Source organism: Equus przewalskii, chromosome 32 (genome assembly GCF_037783145.1).
Source record: "Equus przewalskii isolate Varuska chromosome 32, EquPr2, whole genome shotgun sequence".
NCBI lineage: Eukaryota > Metazoa > Chordata > Mammalia > Perissodactyla > Equidae > Equus > Equus przewalskii.
In genome coordinates this window covers 23454699-23471888 of record NC_091862.1, presented here as the reverse complement: position 1 = coordinate 23471888, position 17190 = coordinate 23454699, and the positions used below count along the sequence as shown (strand labels likewise).

Sequence of the window (17190 nt, the reverse complement as noted above, 5' to 3'; positions counted from 1 at the left end):
CATAAAATAATACCCATAAAAAGTATTAGAGAAAAAAATATTTTTGATAATTTAAAAAACTATTCCTTTCAGATAAAATCACATATATGTAAACTATTAACATCACTTTACAAGCAAATATTGTTTTATTAAAATTTCAATTAACTTTTTTTTTGTCCATTTTGCATAGTGAGGCTAGCAGTCTTTCCACTTAGAACAGTACCACATTGGCTGGGTGGTCCTTCAGAAAAATGCCTGATTTCTTGCTCATGCTAAAAACTGAAAGTCAACTGATTATCTTGGAGGTAGAAGATTATTTTGATTTCCTTTAGTAGAGATTCACCTCAAACTATCTTAGCAAATAACTTTCAGAAAGATCTCTTAGTCCAGATAGCTTCTTTATACTTTAACTCATTATTACAGAATCCTGAAATCTAAAGTTTCTCATCTTTTTTAGGTTGAAAGTTGATGCCAGAATGACACATAGTGTTCCCATCATAGACCCTTCACTAGGAAAGTTATATACGGTCATGCATTGCGTCACGACATTTCAGTCAACAATGGAGCACATATACGACAGTGGTCCCATAAGATTAGTACCATATAGCCTAGGTGTGTAGTAGGCTACACCATCTAAGTTTGTGTAACTACACTCTATGATGTTCACACACCATGATATTGCCTAACAATGCTTTTCTCAGAACGTATTCCCGTCATTAAGCTGTTCATGACTGTATATGTATCTAAAGCTTTAAGTATTGATATTGGGATCCCAAATTGCCATTGTTTGAAATTCCCCTTTCAGTTTTTCTGTAAGACAGACCCCCCATGTGATTTCAGAATCTCTGGGGCTCTGAGTCTGCCTATTCACCTGTGTTATTTTGATGAGAGCACGGTGACTAACCTATGTGCTGTAGCTTCTACTGAACCAGAATAGTGTTATCCCTGTTCTCGTTTCAAAATAACTTCCTGAGATAATACCCTACAAACTTCCCTACTTGGTATTCCAAATGGGATCATGAAAGGAATCTGTATATTGACATAATATTTCTTTCTCTCAAACAACATTCCAGAGCTAAGTGGTAATGAAGGACCTAGAAGCAATTTTACAGAAATTTCAAATGATCATTCGGCTCCCCCAATAGTGAATGAGGAAGATGGATGCAGCTCAAGGACTCCTACACTCTGCAGCGACAGTGAGCTTGGCTCCCAGTTCAGACCTCTTGGTCAGGCTGTGCCTCTGACTGGAAGCATACTGCTGTGTTTGTCTGTAGACCACCCAGCCCACCCACTCTTGGTGGTTTGGCCTTCGCTCTGCCTTGCCTGCAGGTGTGACCTGATCCACCCACCTATAACAAGTCAGTCTCCCATTTTTCTGCAGTTTAAAAATATAACTGGCTGAAAGAACGCAGTAAGCAAGTAGACCTTTATACTATCCTGGAAACTTATAATTATGAAGTTTGGTGAACTTCACGAACTTTTTCTAGTGTTTTTGCTGCAGACATGATTGATGTGGAGGCTCCCTGGGGCAGGGGTGAAGGGGTTTAAACGTAGAGAAGTTGAGTGAGTTCCTGGGTGTTCATAACCTGCCAGAGGCTCTACGTGGTTAGCACTTCCATCACCTCTTCCACAACACAGTGCAATTAGAAAGAGAGAAACATTTTGGCAATGTTACGGCAAACCCAAATTCAGCCATACTTCTCAATTGGTAGACTAACTTTATAAAAGTAATGAACTATTTTTTTTTTTTTGTCCAATAAGCTGGTAGGCATCAAGAACATGCTAAAGCAGCTATATTAAGTAGAAAGGAGGTGTTTTTTTTCTGATGTAACCACACTCTAAATCTTCACAATCTGTCACAGCTTGCTCCATAATTCTAAGCCAGCAGTATTCAAAATAGCACAATAAGTACTGTTAGCAAGATGTGGAAACTTTCTCGAGCAGTCGGAATATAGCCCAGAAGCCAGGATGTTTGCTGACCATTAGCTCCACTTGCCTTCCATCTGTATTGGCTGACTTACGACTCCAAAGTGGACAAGTGAACACAGACAGGCTGAGACTCATAACACTCAAAAAGACCCTCTTGCCTCCTAATCTTGTTGACCTACACATCAGTTCACCCTTTTCCTTAGGGAATTGTCAGATATCTTCATGACTCTTCTAGAAGATTCTTCCTAGTAAAGGGAGCATTTGAAGCTCTGTTAGGAACTGAATCCATCATCCATACTAGGATTTCAGAATCAGAGGAGACATTTCTTTCAGATGTTGAATCCCAGGACTCAATGGCTGGTGACTAGCTCAGGGTCACATTGTCAGTTAATGGAGAGCCAAGACCAGACCTCAGTGTGATCCCACCTGTAATATGGCCACATGTTCCCATAAATGTGGATTATTTCAAGAGGAGGGCAATCTAGTCTTTCTTCTCTCATCTGGCAAAAAGTAATAACTCAGTTAATGCCAACTGTTGTTGCAGTCATTGTTATTTTTATTTATCTGCCTCTGCACATTATTGTTGTGAAAACAGTATGTTTTATGGGTTCATAGGGCTTGTATTCAAATTTTAAAGAAAATGCCTTTAAAGTCATCATTTTAGATCTGGAAAGGATCCTGAGAGACCTTCTAGTTCAGCTTCATAAATGACTTGTCCTTCCCAGAATGATTTTTTTCTACACTAACAAAAAATATTTTTTGTTAGCTAGATCTTGTGATTTGGCGAGAAAGAAGTTTGAATAAAGGAAATCTTTTTAAAGTTGAATTTCAGAGTTTGCTGAAAAAGTTAATCTATTTCTCTCTCACACACAAGAATCCTCTAATATATTATACTTGAGATCTGTGTGTGAAGTTAATACTATATAAATATTTTGAAAAGTAATTAATTCCAGTGATGAATTAACTTAAGGCAGTTGGCATATTTAAACAAGCTGTTTATATATAAAATGGGAAGTTTTACTGAAAAAACATTTTTTTTTTATTTTTAAAAATCTATATTATGGAATTTTTACTTCAATGCTTTCTTATTACTAAGATGTTTACATAAAAATGTATTCCATAAAGGGGCAAAATTCTGTCAGTTGCATCAGTAATTTGCTTTGCTCAAAACCTTGACTATTTAAACTGCTTCCTTTTATGTGTACAGACCTGAGAGGTTTTTTATGCCCTCAAATTAAAGGCTTATTTGGAAAATTTGAGCTAAGATGCGCACTTACCCTGCCACTGCCATCTTCTTCCTATTATATTCTTCCAACTTATTGGGAGAACAAGTTTGTAAAACCAAAACATGTTGTAGCTATTAATTTCAGGTTCTTCACCTGCACCACATAACGTGGAATAAATTGGAAGCAATAACCTTCACTGACTTCTCAAATTTGTTTTACTCCTACCTCCCCTTCTGACCACCGTCTGGTAACCAGATGTAAAGACATCTAAAAGAAAAGTGAAGATGAATGGAAATAGGGGCCCAGAAAATTAAATGAATGAATGAATGAATGAATGAATGAATTGAAATATGGCTAACATGCTCTGCTAGTAAATAACAACCATAACCACAACAATACTAAGAACTAATATTATTTGAGCATCTTACTACAAGCCAAGTACAGACTAGTACTTTATATGGATAGCTCGTTAGCTGCATTCATGTGCTCAAGAAGTCAGTAATGCACTATGTAGCCAGTAATGACATCATTGCCTTCATGGGTATAAGAACTATAATTAGCTTTTATTAGGCTAAGACATTCTCTACTTATGTTGGTAGTATTTAGCAATATTTTTCTGGTTATTGCCAACATACACCAGTTTTACCCTGCAAAGTTCCCTGGATAATCCATATGGAAAGATTTTCTGTAACATTCTCAAGTGTGGAATGAACATTAGGTGAGTGTTGTTTTTATAGTTCCCTCAGTGTTTCTTTAGGGGTCATAAACACATGAGATCAAAGGAAGGCACATCTTCAGTGAACACGGGGTTGGTCACCTGGCTGCTTTTATCTTACCCATCAACACTTAGGCTTGCTTCAGTGCGTCCTTGTAGCATTCATCTTTCCTGCCACTACGACTGCTACTTTCTTCCCATAAACAAGCTGTCAGGGTGGCTTGCTGTCTTTTGTCTTTCTTCTTGTCGTCTCTCAAGTCCTTTGAGTTTGGCTGCAGTGATGTTTACCAGGGTCTTTCTTCACTTGTAGCTTTGTGTTGTTTATTTGTATAAAAGGGTGGAGTTTTAAAAAATATCTGGCTAGACACAAATCTGACTATTTTACTTTCCTATAATTAAAACCTTTGTATTTTCACTACTGCTCTTATAATTTATCATTTTCTTTAGCATGGTTATGCAAAATCCTACAGAATCTAATCTCTGCATAAGTTGCCATCTTTATCTCTTATTTCTCCTCACTTTGTGCATTCTGCTTCAGCTAAACCAAACTCCTCAGTTACTTTAACAATCCATGCTCTCTCTTCCCTGCAAGCCTCTGCACCCACTGACACTACTGCTTGGAACACTCTTTTCTTTTTCTCCTCTATCTCCCCTTTTTACTTGGCCCGCTTCTGTGCTGCATATTTAGGTCTCAGTTTCTTCGTCTGGTAGAAACGGCACCATTTCTATGAAGTCTAAACCTAGATTATTACATTCATCTACCTGCTTCCTCAGAGCAATTTTCACATTGTATTATCACTATCTACTTATTTATCTGTATTTGCGATAATCTATCTGTTCCATAAAGTCAGGGATTATAATTTATCTATGACTGTATTCCCAGCCCCCAGCACAGCGCCAGGCACATAGATGCTTGGTAAATCTTTATTGAGTGAACTCTATGGGTCATTCAAAGAATCTTGTCTTGTTGGATCCCAGAGAAGATTTTGACTTATAGAAATCACACTTACATGCTTGCATTTGCATTTTCATAGACGTTTCTTGTGGTGGTGTGGAGAATGAGTTGGAGGTGATAGGACTACTGACAAGAAGACTAGTTACTGAGCTTTTTGTTCAAGAGAGAAAAGATGAGAACCTTAAACTAAGCAGCCATGGGAATGAGACGAGGGAATAAGTTAAATAACCGTGAATAAAATAAATGTCATCACCCTTGACAGACTGTTTGAGATGGTGTGGGAGAAGGAAGAGAGAGGGATATTCAGAGTCCTAACTCGGATGATTCTCATGCTACTCACAATTATAAAGTGGATGAAAACAAATCATCTGAGGAATGGTGTTTGGCTTGAGAGATCTCTGGGATCTCGAAGTGGAGATGTTGAGTTGACATTCGCAGTTGTGGGTGTGGTGCTCAGCAGAACGTGTGTGTCATCAGTATTTGGATACAATGAAGGCCTGTGTTTGGATGAGCTCACCCAGCGAGAATGAGTGTAGAGAGAGGAGAGCTGAAGAGAGAGGGGAGCCCCGCAGAGTGTTGGCTTGAAGCACACTTGGTTATAAGGAACAGAAATCCACTAAAGCTGCATCAAGTGAAGAAGTGGGACAGTAGGTGTAGTAAGAGTTCTTGTCATAGAATCCAAGGACAAGCCACAAAGAACAGCGCCTCCCATTAGTTACTGGACGTGGAATGTCTAGAAAGAAAGTCTTTGTGTTTCTCAGGCGCCTGGTTTTCTCTCATCATGCTGTTCTCTACATTTTCTCTCTCTCTTTTCTCTGTCTGCTTACCAGTGGCCTTTGTTTGCAAGTGGCCAAGGCAGCTGCTGCCTTTGAGTTTATATAACCTGATCATTCTATTGTCCTTCACTCTCTAATAAATTATCCATATCTCTAACTTCAGATTCTTAGAGAATCTGGCAGCGTAGCCAAGCCCATGATCTGGTTCTCTTCAGGTCGGGTGTCCTCCCCGGGAGCTGTGGTACAAATATGACTCCAAGAGATGTGGGAGGGGCAGATCTTCTTGGGAGAAGGATATGCATGGAGGTTGTGAGTAGCTTCTGCAGTATGTTGTAATTTAAAGGAGGACTTGTCAGATTTTAATGTGCTTATGAATCACTGGAGAATCTTGTTAAAATACACATTTTGGTTAGTAGGTCTGTGTGATCCCACAGTTTCACAAGCTCCCGGGTGATGCCGACACTGATGCTGCGGATCTGAGGACCATACTTGGAATAGCAAGGATTGTAAGGGCCCGTAGAGCAGGGAGAATGCTCAGAGAAGGTGCAGACAAGGACAGGAGAAGAACAAGGAGAAGGTGGGAACTGTGGAGGAGAGACTCAAGAATCAGGGAGTGTTCAGAGGTGTTGAATGTTGCAAAGGGTGAGTGAGATAAAATTGGAAGCCTCTTGAGTATAAAGAATGTGCACAACTTTGTGAATTCTTTTCAGTAGTGCTCAGAAGCATACGCATCAGAGAGCAAGAAGGTCCATAGCTAGATTATTACAGAACTGGAGGTGTGCAGTGCAGGAGTGTGGAAGAGGATAAGAGACGTGCATGTATTAATAGAGGGTAGATTAAGTGATAGACCATGCAGCTTTAGCTTGTTTCAAATTATGAAATTGCCTTTCAGTTGTTTTTTTTTTTTTTTGGAGGAAGATTAGCTCTGAGCTAACTACTGCCAGTCCTCCTCTTTTTTGCTGAGGAAGCCTGGCCCTGAGCTAACATCCGTGCCCATCTTCCTCTACTTTCGTATGTGGGACTCCTGCCACAGCATGGCTTGTGAAGCAGTGCCATGTCCGCACCTGGGATCCGAACCGGCGAACCCCAGGCCGCCGAAGCAGAACATGTGAACTTAACCACTGTGCCACTGGGCCGGCCCCTCAATTGTTTTTTTAACAACGAGAATGACTCAACCACTGCTTAAGAGAGAACAGTTTCCCATACAAATGTGTGTGGGTGTGTGTGCATATGCATGCATGTGTGCTTGTGTGTTTAATCCTCTTGCATGGGATATATATCTACATAATAAGCTGACTCCAGAAGCATTTACAACAACAGTTCACCTGTTTGGATCTTCCAAAAGGATTACCTTTTGCAGTTACTTATGGAATGTTCTCATGCCAAGGGGATTATGGAAAGACAGGACTTGAAGTCTAACCATTAACAACGTTACAGCAGACGGAAGTTTGTTTGAGGGTGTGGTGCGTGTGAATCTCTTTGGAGATTCAAAAAGTTGTCAGGCTTAATGGTGCCTCATCAAGGGGCCTTCAGTTCAACTTGTTATTAGTTTTCTAGCTGTGTCAGACTTAACTGACGTGATTCAAGTAAAGAGCTACCCTTTTGAACTCGTGCTTAAGTTGTTGCGGTTCCTTCGTATTCGTGGTGCTTCCGGAGAACATTTTGAGGTTGAAACATGACAGAGGGAAGTCAATTTTCCAGTACTCTCTGGGGAAACCAGTGTTTTAGGAGGAGTTTGGGAGTGAACTGAAATCCTTGCTTGGCTGCTGGAAGCTCCAGCAGGAGATTGGAGTGACCCGTGTAGCCCTGGTTTAAGAGTGACCCTCCCCTACATGGAAATGCTATCCTTGAGTGAGGAGTTTGAAGAGGAGGATGAAGGAAGGTGGGGATGGCTGCCAAGTCTGTCACATTAACAGAATCACACATGTCACAGCCAGATTGCCTTCAGATTCCTTGCCATCCTGGAAAGAATCTGAATAGAGGCCTGAAATCACTTAAATTTAAATACTTACTTTGATGAAGTTGTTCGGTTCTGTATATTATCAGTCATTTAATACATGCCAGCATCTGAAGTCTTATTTATATTTTGCATTTCAGTGATGTTACATCTGGGAGCCTTTTCTAGATCTGGAGAAATGGTGATTTAGGCATCGGAACTGGTCGTAGGGCTCTCAGTTGCCAGCCGTTAGGTTTAATCTTCAGAAACCAACAAGGCTGCTAAATATTTTAATCCTTTTTAGGCAAGTGAGAAAGCTTTCCTTCATGAGAATTTAATGATAGTCACATAGATGATTCAAACAAGGGCTTGAATAGATGCAAACTGAGCAGGCAACTTCAGTCAAATTCTCTGGAGGTGATTTTCACCAGCCAGATTTTCCAACAAATTCACTAGCAACAGTTTTACACACATGCAAATAAAAAGCAAGATGTAATCTAAATGCCTTCATTTCGTTCAACATTTAACACAGTGTAGGAAAAACACTTATTCCGTCTATAGCTCTGTGTTGAAAGCAGCTGAAATTGATCTCTTGATTTATCTCTTGGGATCTGATACTCCTATCTTAGATTTAAAGAACATGGTATTGGATTTACAGAGAAGTACTTGCAGCAAGGGTGGAGTAAGAATCCCAATGTCTGTGATTAAAGAAAACCTCATAAGATAAGGGTTATTCAATCTATTATATCTAAATGTTGTTTATAAGTCGAGCTGGGCTTTGGCATGCGTGGGGGGGTTTTCTATTTTAGATTTGAGTTTCTTCGAATAATGAAGTTTTGTGAGACCATGCATGAGTAAATTACTAGTAAACATTTGCAAGCATAGGCAAGAGCCAAGGGTGGGGTTTGGTTTGCTGTTTGTTTAGATTACCTGAAAACTTTTTATTTTTCTTTTTGGTGAGGAAGATTGGCCCTGAGCTAACATCTGTTGCCAATCTCCCTCTTTTTTGCTTGAGGAAGATTGATGCTGAGCTAACATCTGTGCCAGTCTTCCTCTGTTTTGTATGTGGGTCCCTGCCAGAGCATGGCTTGATGAGTGGTGTGTAGCTCGTGCCCGGGATCCAAACCTGTGAACCCCAGGCTGCCCACACTCTCTAACATTCTTTACTCAAATATTTCAAAATTAGTTTCTTAAAATATTAATTTTAGGGTGATTACACTATATTTAAGAAATACATTATGTTAAGAAATTAAAAAATACTGTCTCTTAAAACACTACTTGGGCTCACCACTTTGCTCTGTCATTTGTTTAATTGTAGCCACTTTCTTTTTCCTGTAAAGACACTACACTTATGTTCAGAAGATTGGGTTGAATCTTGGTCCTGTTATTAATTAGATGTGTAACTTCGGGCAAGTTATATAATCTGTAGTAGCCTTTTTTGTTTCATCTGAAGGTGGAGGTGATACTAATTCCCAGGGTTGTTATGATGTCAAATGAGGTAATGTATGTGACAGCCCTTTCCTGTGATCTGTTGTAAGTATAATGAATATGATACTGTACCTAGTAAATTGCCATTTCATCCAGTTAAGATAGTTAGTATATAGCATCACTATCTCTAAATGCTGTCTAGCTACCATAGATAAGAATCATATAGAAGAATGCTTTAAATGTTTTTTAAATGAATATTATGGATGTCTTCTCTTTCTTTTTTCTATCCCAATGTGTGCCCAAGGGAGAAAAGATTCTACTGAAGTGGGATGCTATTTTCCCCCTCTTAAATTATTGATGCACAGATTTTGTGTTACAGTAATGATTAATAATAGCCAATACTTAACTAGTGCTGACTCTGTGCCTGGTCCAGCTCCCAGGACTTTGCAGTATGGACCCGTCCAATCTTCTGAATAACCCTGGGCAGCGGGTGCTGTTATTACCACTGCGTAAGGTGGTAAAAGTGAGGCACAGAGGGATTGACTTGTTCACGATTACACAGTCAGTGTTATCAGTCAAACTGGATTTTCCTGTACCTTTCATTCAACTTTTAGGGAAGAATTTGGTGAAAATAATGAATCAGGGTAAAGGAAGTCACGACCATTACTTGGGTCTTGGATATAGCGGGTGGCATCTCATTTTGGCAAAACAATGCTTCCTGAATGCATGTGGGAATGACACAGAGATCATGTCTTATTTTCCTTTCTATTTTTATTTTTTAATCTTCAGTGCCTATTACTGGATACATTATTGTGAATTTATTAGGATTACTTCTCTCTCCTGAGCCCAAGATACAGTAACAGGTAGCCAGACTTCTCAGAGGGGCCCAGTCCTCTCAGTGCCGTGCTGTGAGTGAAATGCTTGGAAGAAAGAGCCCCCAAACCCCAAAACCCCATCCAAAGAGGTACTCCAGAGCTCATGCACTCCGTATCTTTTTTCCATACTTAGATTTTTTTTTTTTTTTGAGGTTGATTAGCCTTGAGCTAACGTCTGCTGCCAATCCTCCTCTTTTCGCTGAGGAAGACTGGCCCTGAGCTAATAAGATCCGTGCCCATCTTCCTCTACTTTATATGTGGGACGCCTGCCACAGTGTGGTTTACCAAACGGTGTGTAGGTCCCCACCTGGGATCCAAACCGGTGAACCCTGGGCTGCCGAAGCTGAATGTGTGAACTTAACTGCTGTGCCACCGGGCTGGCCCCATACTTAGATTTTGTTTGACTTAGTTTCGTATAAAATAATTAGTCACTTTTGATTTAGGCACATTTCCATTCATTTAAGCTGCTCTTTCATTCATAAATTTAACATATTTTATCGAGGGTCTCCCGTGTGCCAGGGACTGTGTGAGGTCCTGAGGAGTAAGATGGTAAACATGACAGTACATGCCCTCTGCTCGTTGAGCTTAGAGACTCAGCGAAAAAGCTCACAGGTGGGAGTCACACAGCTGCTCTGAAGAGTGCTACTGAGGAGAGGAATGTCGCGCTCCAGGGATGGATAAGAGGAGGCATTTGGCGAACGCTGGATGATCATAAATCTTTTTCCCTGTCCGTCTTTAGTCCTGTACAAGATGTTGGAGACTTAGGGAGGAAGAGCAGAGGGAGGGCAAGTTAGAAAGAATGGACAGGGGCAGAGTTGGCAAAGCACACAGTGCAGACTACAAGGCAGCCACGGGGAGAAGACAAAAGAAAACTGAATTCGAGCAACATCCCATACCTAAGAAGTCCTTGAATTTATCTCCATTATCATAGAAGAATAAGTCAGATTTTCAGTAACTACTATTTTCAAGAAAAGTTATTGCATATCCGTTCTACTCATCTCGGTAAAAGAGAAAGGAACACAAAAAATTAGAGTGATTCCCATTAATGTGGTTAAAGTATTTCACTGTTTGAAAATGTGTGCATCAGTTTTCCTACATTCTCTGGAAGTGCACGGGCAGTGTTGTGGCCTCCGTGCGTTTTTCTGGAGAGAGTTCCCATAACTGTCGTCAGATTCTTAGAGTCTATGACTCCCGAGTTTAAGAATCATTGCTATAAACTGGTGTATTTTTCTTTTACTTCTTGTCACCTTGTGGATTTTCTTTTTCTCCTTAAGATGGTTTCATTTTCCTTTTAATTTCAATAATTATATTTTGGTATTTTAAAATGTGTACTGTTTGGTTGTCCCAAGTGTGTGGTTTATCAGATGCCTAATCCAGCCCTTCTCTCTGTCTCTCTTTTGTCCGGCCAACAGTGTGGGGATGTGCCAGCTGCAGGCTTATCCTCTCCAACCCTTCTGGGGCCTTCACTTCTCCCTGCTACCCTAACGACTACCCTAACAGCCAGGCTTGCATGTGGACCCTCCGAGCCCCCACCGGCTATATCATTCAGATAACGTTTAATGACTTTGACATCGAAGAAGCTCCCAATTGCATTTATGACGCATTATCCCTTGATAATGGAGAGAGCCAGACTAAATTTTGTGGAGCAACTGCCAAAGGCCTGTCATTTAACTCAAGTGCGAATGAGATGCATGTGTCCTTTTCAAGTGACTTCAGCATCCAGAAGAAAGGTTTCAATGCCAGCTACATCAGAGGTATGTAAACCAAAGGCAGTGCCAACCTTCTGCTTTCATTTCACATGTTCTAGAATAAACACGAGGACCAGAAGACAGAGTTATGCTCTTTTATGTGAATGTGAATGATTAGGGTTAGAATTTAAGGGAAAGAATCTGTTAATATTCTCTGAGCATTCTCATTAGCAATATACAGTTACCAAATCCAAACTCTGGTTACAGTAGAGCCAAATCCTTTTGTATTTTTGTTTATATGCAGAACATTTAAGAGCTGCTTGGAAGACACTGTAGATATTCCACAGCTGATAATTAAAATCTGTAATTCTTACATCTCTTCACTGAACATTTAAAACATTCCTAGTTAGAAATCATTTTATTTTGGCCTTTTGAGATGTTGCCCTTTTAAGGAACTATGCTGGGAGACAAATATAGAAAATTATCATATAAATTAAAATTCAAAAAGAGCTATTGATAACTTAAGCTAATAAACAACATAACCCAAGGGAAGCCCCCTGAAAATGGCTAATTGAAGAAAGAAAAAATATTTTTATAAAATATTTCCCAGATTCTGGCATGTCATAACATTTAAACAATCTCGTTCCCTCTAAAAGCTGTTTGCTTAAGAAAAACTCAAGCGTCAAAACTGTGAGATTTAGTTATACATTTTTTTTCTTGAGTTTCTTAAGTAGATGTCAGGTATCAAAAAAAGAAATAAAAAAGAAATGCGCCACTATGAAAAGGACTGGCCTTCATTATTATAAATTGTGTTTTTGGTGGCAGAGTTATTTACTGTGTGTGATTGATATTAGATATATGTGTGGTTAATTGAAACACATGTGCTTTAATTTTTCAAATAATGTTTTAAAAATTATATTATAGAAATTTGAAAATAAATAGAAGCAAATTAGAATTACCTATACGTGTACCCCCAGCCATCACCACCAATATAATGTTGATGAACATATTTCTTTCCAGCCTTTTTACTTTAACAACTAATATAGAACACTAGGTTTGTATTGCATAAGTGTCCCATTGGGTAAATAGGCCTATAAACTGCTTTATATTTAAAAAGTAGGCTAAAATCTGTGATTCTATTAAATTCCATTGTGGATTTTTAACTAGAATATTTATATTAAAATGATGTTTTTACCATAGACTCATTCTTGGTGTATATTAAAATATATTCAAAGTAGTATTTATATGAAACCAGTATTAAACAGTATTTTTGAGGAGAGCCACTTCTCTTTTGAATCAGTACATAACGTTTCACAATGACTATTATATTAGCATAGGACTAACTCCATTGCATTATTTAATAATTTCACATATGTCCCAGATGGAGTAGGCTAACACATTTTTAAATTTATTATTCATGTGGTAATAGTAATCAGTATTAGTAATTAATGATAGCTGTATATTGACTCTGGCAGGGGCACTGCCCCAGGGCTTTGCAGGTGTTAACTTATTTAATTCTTATTGACCAGCTGTGCAAGAGACGCCGTTGTCTTTCATTTCACAGACGAGCCTAACAGGTGGAGGACGGGCGCGAGCTCACCAGCCCTGTGTGGGAGGTCTGCCTTTTTAACCACGGCTCCTTCCTGTCCCTCAGAGCTAGCTTAAATGCTCAGATGTAAAGGAAATATAGCTTAAAATTCCATTTTTGTTTGTTTTTTTACTAGACTCCCTCTCCCCATGGGATGTCTTTGCCTTTGCTGTTAAAATAGCGTGGCAGTGGGGAGACGGCATACGGGGTGTCTGAAGTGGGGAAGGTGGCATAGGAGTGTCTGGGAAGAGTGAAAGGCAACTGTTAATGAAAAATAGAACTGTTAGCTATTCTGTTTAGAAATTATTTGAAAAATAACATAGTTTGAAAATCTTCATGTATAAACAGAGCAGTCTTCCTGAAACTGGTAGTTTCCTTAACTATGGTTTGTTGTTTTTTTACCACCCCCCCCCCCCCCCCCCCAGTTCAGGGATTTAAAAAAAGTACTTATCAATTTGCCTGGTTGTCACTCAAAGGTTCAGGTTCCTGATTAGAGTTAAAAGGGGTGGGGTTCCGTTCAGTTGTTATTATTGGTGTGAGGTGATGGGTGATTAGAGAGAGCCGGATGGGTAGAGAACACAGGAGGATGAGGCCGAAGTCAAGTGGTAGAGAGTGGTGGAGGGCTCAGGCATGTCAGATTAGTCCCCATCTGAAGTTAACTTGTTTTATCTGTTAATATGTTTTGTACCAGTTGCCGTGTCCTTAAGGAATCAAAAGGTCGTTTTACCCCTGACGCTAGATGCTCACCAGGTGTCTGTCGCAAAAAGCGTCTCTATTCCAGAGCTCAGCGCTTTCACACTCTGTTTTGAAGCAACCAAAATTGGCAAGGAAGACACTGAATGGATAGCTTTCTCCTACTCAAATGCATCCTTCACACAATTGCTCAGTTTTGGAAAGGCCAAGGATGGCTATTTTCTATCTATTTCTGACTCAAAATGCTTCCTGAGCAACGTGTTACCTGTAAAGGATAAAGAAGACATTTTCACAGAAAGCTTCGAGCAGCTCTGCGTCGTTTGGGATAATTCTCTGGGCTCCGTTGGTGTAAATTTCAAAAGAAACTATGAAGCTGTTCCCTGCGATTCTACCATTAGTAAAGTTATTCCAGGGAATGGGAGATTGCTGTTGGGCTCCGATCAAAGTGAAATTGCCTCTCTAAAAGGGGACATTTATAACTTTCGACTTTGGAATTTTACCATGAATTCCAAAACCCTGGCCAACCTCAGCTGCAGTGTGAAAGGGAATGTGGTCGACTGGCAGAATGACTTCTGGAACATCCCAACCGTAGCTCTGAAGGCTGAGAGCAACCTAAGCTGTGGTAAGTCTGTGGCACATTCACTCTTATTTTAGCATTGTTCTATGAATCTGTGTGTCACCAAGAAATTATACACACGTATATATGTGTATGTGAGTATATACATATATGTATGTGTGTGGGTATATATACTTATCTATATTTGTTATTAATGAGCTCTTTTATTTTTTAAAATGTTACCTGCTCGGCCGTTCATATTATACATTTGATTACAGCCATGCTTATTCTTTTTTTTTTTTTTTTAGATTTTTTTTTTTATTATTTTTTCCTTTTTCTCCCCAAAACCCCCCGGTACATAGTTGTGTATTCTTTGTTGTGGGTTCTTCTAGTTGTGGCATGTGGGACGCCGCCTCAGCGTGGTCTGATGAGCAGTGCCATGTCCGCGCCCAGGATTCGAACCAACGAAACACTGGGCCGCCTGCAGCGGAGCGCGCAAACTTAACCACTCGGCCACGGGGCCAGCCCAGCCATGCTTATTCAATTGAAGCTTTTGGTCCTACTATTTTTAAGTTTTCCCTATGCCATAAAATATCACACAGTTTATCACTAACGTAACAATGGTTTATAATTACCATGTCTCACATAGAAATATTAACACCATGACCGAAACAAAAGAAATTAAGTTATTGTTTTTAATCACAAAAATGACATGGTAAAAAGCTGATCTCTATCGTCCTGGAATGAAAATTCCATTACAATATTTAGACAAACACCCGCCACCTCAAAGAATGTTATTTACTCAGTCAGTGTTAAATATCAAAACTGTGCATTTTCTCGAAAATCTTTGATAATCTAGAATTATCAGTTTTTCCCTTGAACTTCTCTGTTTGAAAGTGAGCATTTTTCGTTTGTTTCGAATACTCTTCTCTTCGTTGGTCTTTGAGGGACTTTAAATGTGAGGTTACTGAAAGTAGCTAAAAGCAAAATATTCAGGGAAATAATTCTGTGCAACAAAATTATATTAAAATAGACTACTATCGAATATTTTCTATGCACGTAAATTAATCTTGGAAGTCCTTATTTTTGTTGCAGGACTGATTCAAATACCAAAAGTAGAAGTTTCATGATCAGTTTTGAATGTCCTGTGACTAAATCTAAGGTGCTGAGAATGTGTACTTGTTAGTCATGGAGATAACTTTCATTCAAGGGGCCAGGGGAACTCATATTAAAAAGTGGTTTGTATGTGACTTGTGAGGCGATTCCACAGAAATTTGTTCCCAATGCTTTGAGCAAAATAGGACCCCTGTGAAGACCTGAGGCCGTCTGCCTGGTTCCCCTGACCTGTGTCTGCCCTTCAGGACTGCGGAGCTCCTGTAACCTGCCCTGCGTGTGGGTCGGCCGTCTCCCCGGGTGGTCCCTCTTGCCTCTGCAGGTGGTGGGAGGCTATTGAGTGATGTCATTTGGGAAGTATTTCCTCGTGGGGTTGTTGGAAAGAGGGTAAACCACGACCCTGTTCCAGAAGGAGACTGCAGAACTTTGTAAGAGCTGTGCTGTGCCCAGCGTCCTCTCAGCAGAGATCCCCTGCAGAGGACCTTCGGGCCTCCTGGGAAGCCTGTCACTCAGGGAGGAGATGGGGAAGACCGAGCATGTGGCTTGGTGTGGGATGGTGAAGAGTGGGGAGATGACAGAGAGGGCAGTGGCATTTCCTCCATCCAGGGTGATCATCTTTAGTCGAGGGGCCTGTTTTTACCATATCTTTGGCCATTATTAAAAAGTAACAATATAGACCACTTAGTATTGCCTTTCTAGGGGGCAATTTTTGAGGACTATAGCAGCCAAAAAAAATAATAATAATAATTTGGCTAGCTGTATGAATAATTGCTAATACTTAATTTATGCTCAAATTGAATACGTATCATGTACAAGGTACTGTTGTAAGCACTTTACATATGTTAACTGATTTCCCATAACATAGATCCCATAATGTGGGCTTTCTTATTAATCCCATTTTGCAGATGAGAAATCTGAGGCACAAAGAGATCAAGTAATTTATCCGGTGTCACTTAATTAATAAGTGGCCAAGCCAGGAATTGAACCCAGAAAGTTTGGTTTTAGAGCTGTGCTCTCTTAACCAGTATAAATTAGACTGTTCCTCAGAATAAGTAGGCTACAAGAGGAAACGTAATGCTGGAGTAGCAAGCTAACTGACCCAGACAAGGGTGTGCACGTCCAGAGTGCACTCTGGGAAAACACTAGCTCCCAGGATGTTAACATGATATTTATTTTAAACAAAATTAATAAGGTTTATTTCCTGTAATGCTTCTTGGATTCCTTAATATAATAAAATGTGAGGGATATAGTATGTAAGAATTCCTAAACTTCTCTAAGAAATTGTGTAGACCAGGGGTTGCAAACTAGGAGAACCTGTGACAGGTGACCTGTTTTTATAAATAACGTTTTATTGGAACGCAACCACGCCCATGAATTTTTGTCTTGTCTTTAACGCTGTCTTTGAAACTCTTTTCCCAAGCCTTAAGGTTACCAGAAGGCATCCTATACATACTCTTGGAGCTTAGTCATCTAGAAGGTTCCAAATGATTGTATCCAAAAGAGTGGCACAAGCCTGCAGAGTCAGTGTATTTGAATTCCTTTAATTTTTATGGTGGTTGTCTTGACCTTCCCCAATGACGCTGCACACCCCCGTTCCGTGGACTCCAATATCCTGACCGGCGCTTCTGGAGTCCTAACGGGAGAGGCAGAGGGAGTTTCCTGCCGCTTAATCATCAGCTTCGGGAGTTGAAGAACCCAAGTCACTTATTAACTGACAGGAAATACCTGTTAAC

General features: G+C 39.9%; 1 protein-coding gene across 12 annotated transcripts in view; it reads left to right on the top strand.

The window, feature by feature from the left end:
- ADGRG6 (adhesion G protein-coupled receptor G6) overlaps positions 1–17190 on the top strand; it is a 133273-nt gene that overhangs the window by 51612 nt on the left and 64471 nt on the right. For all 12 annotated transcript variants that reach the window (XM_070603260.1, XM_070603267.1, XM_070603257.1 and 9 more), the window contains exons 3-4: positions 11232–11573; positions 13787–14410. In XM_070603260.1, coding sequence (XP_070459361.1) covers positions 11232–11573; positions 13787–14410 — 966 coding nt within the window. The remainder of the gene's footprint in view (positions 1–11231; positions 11574–13786; positions 14411–17190) is intronic.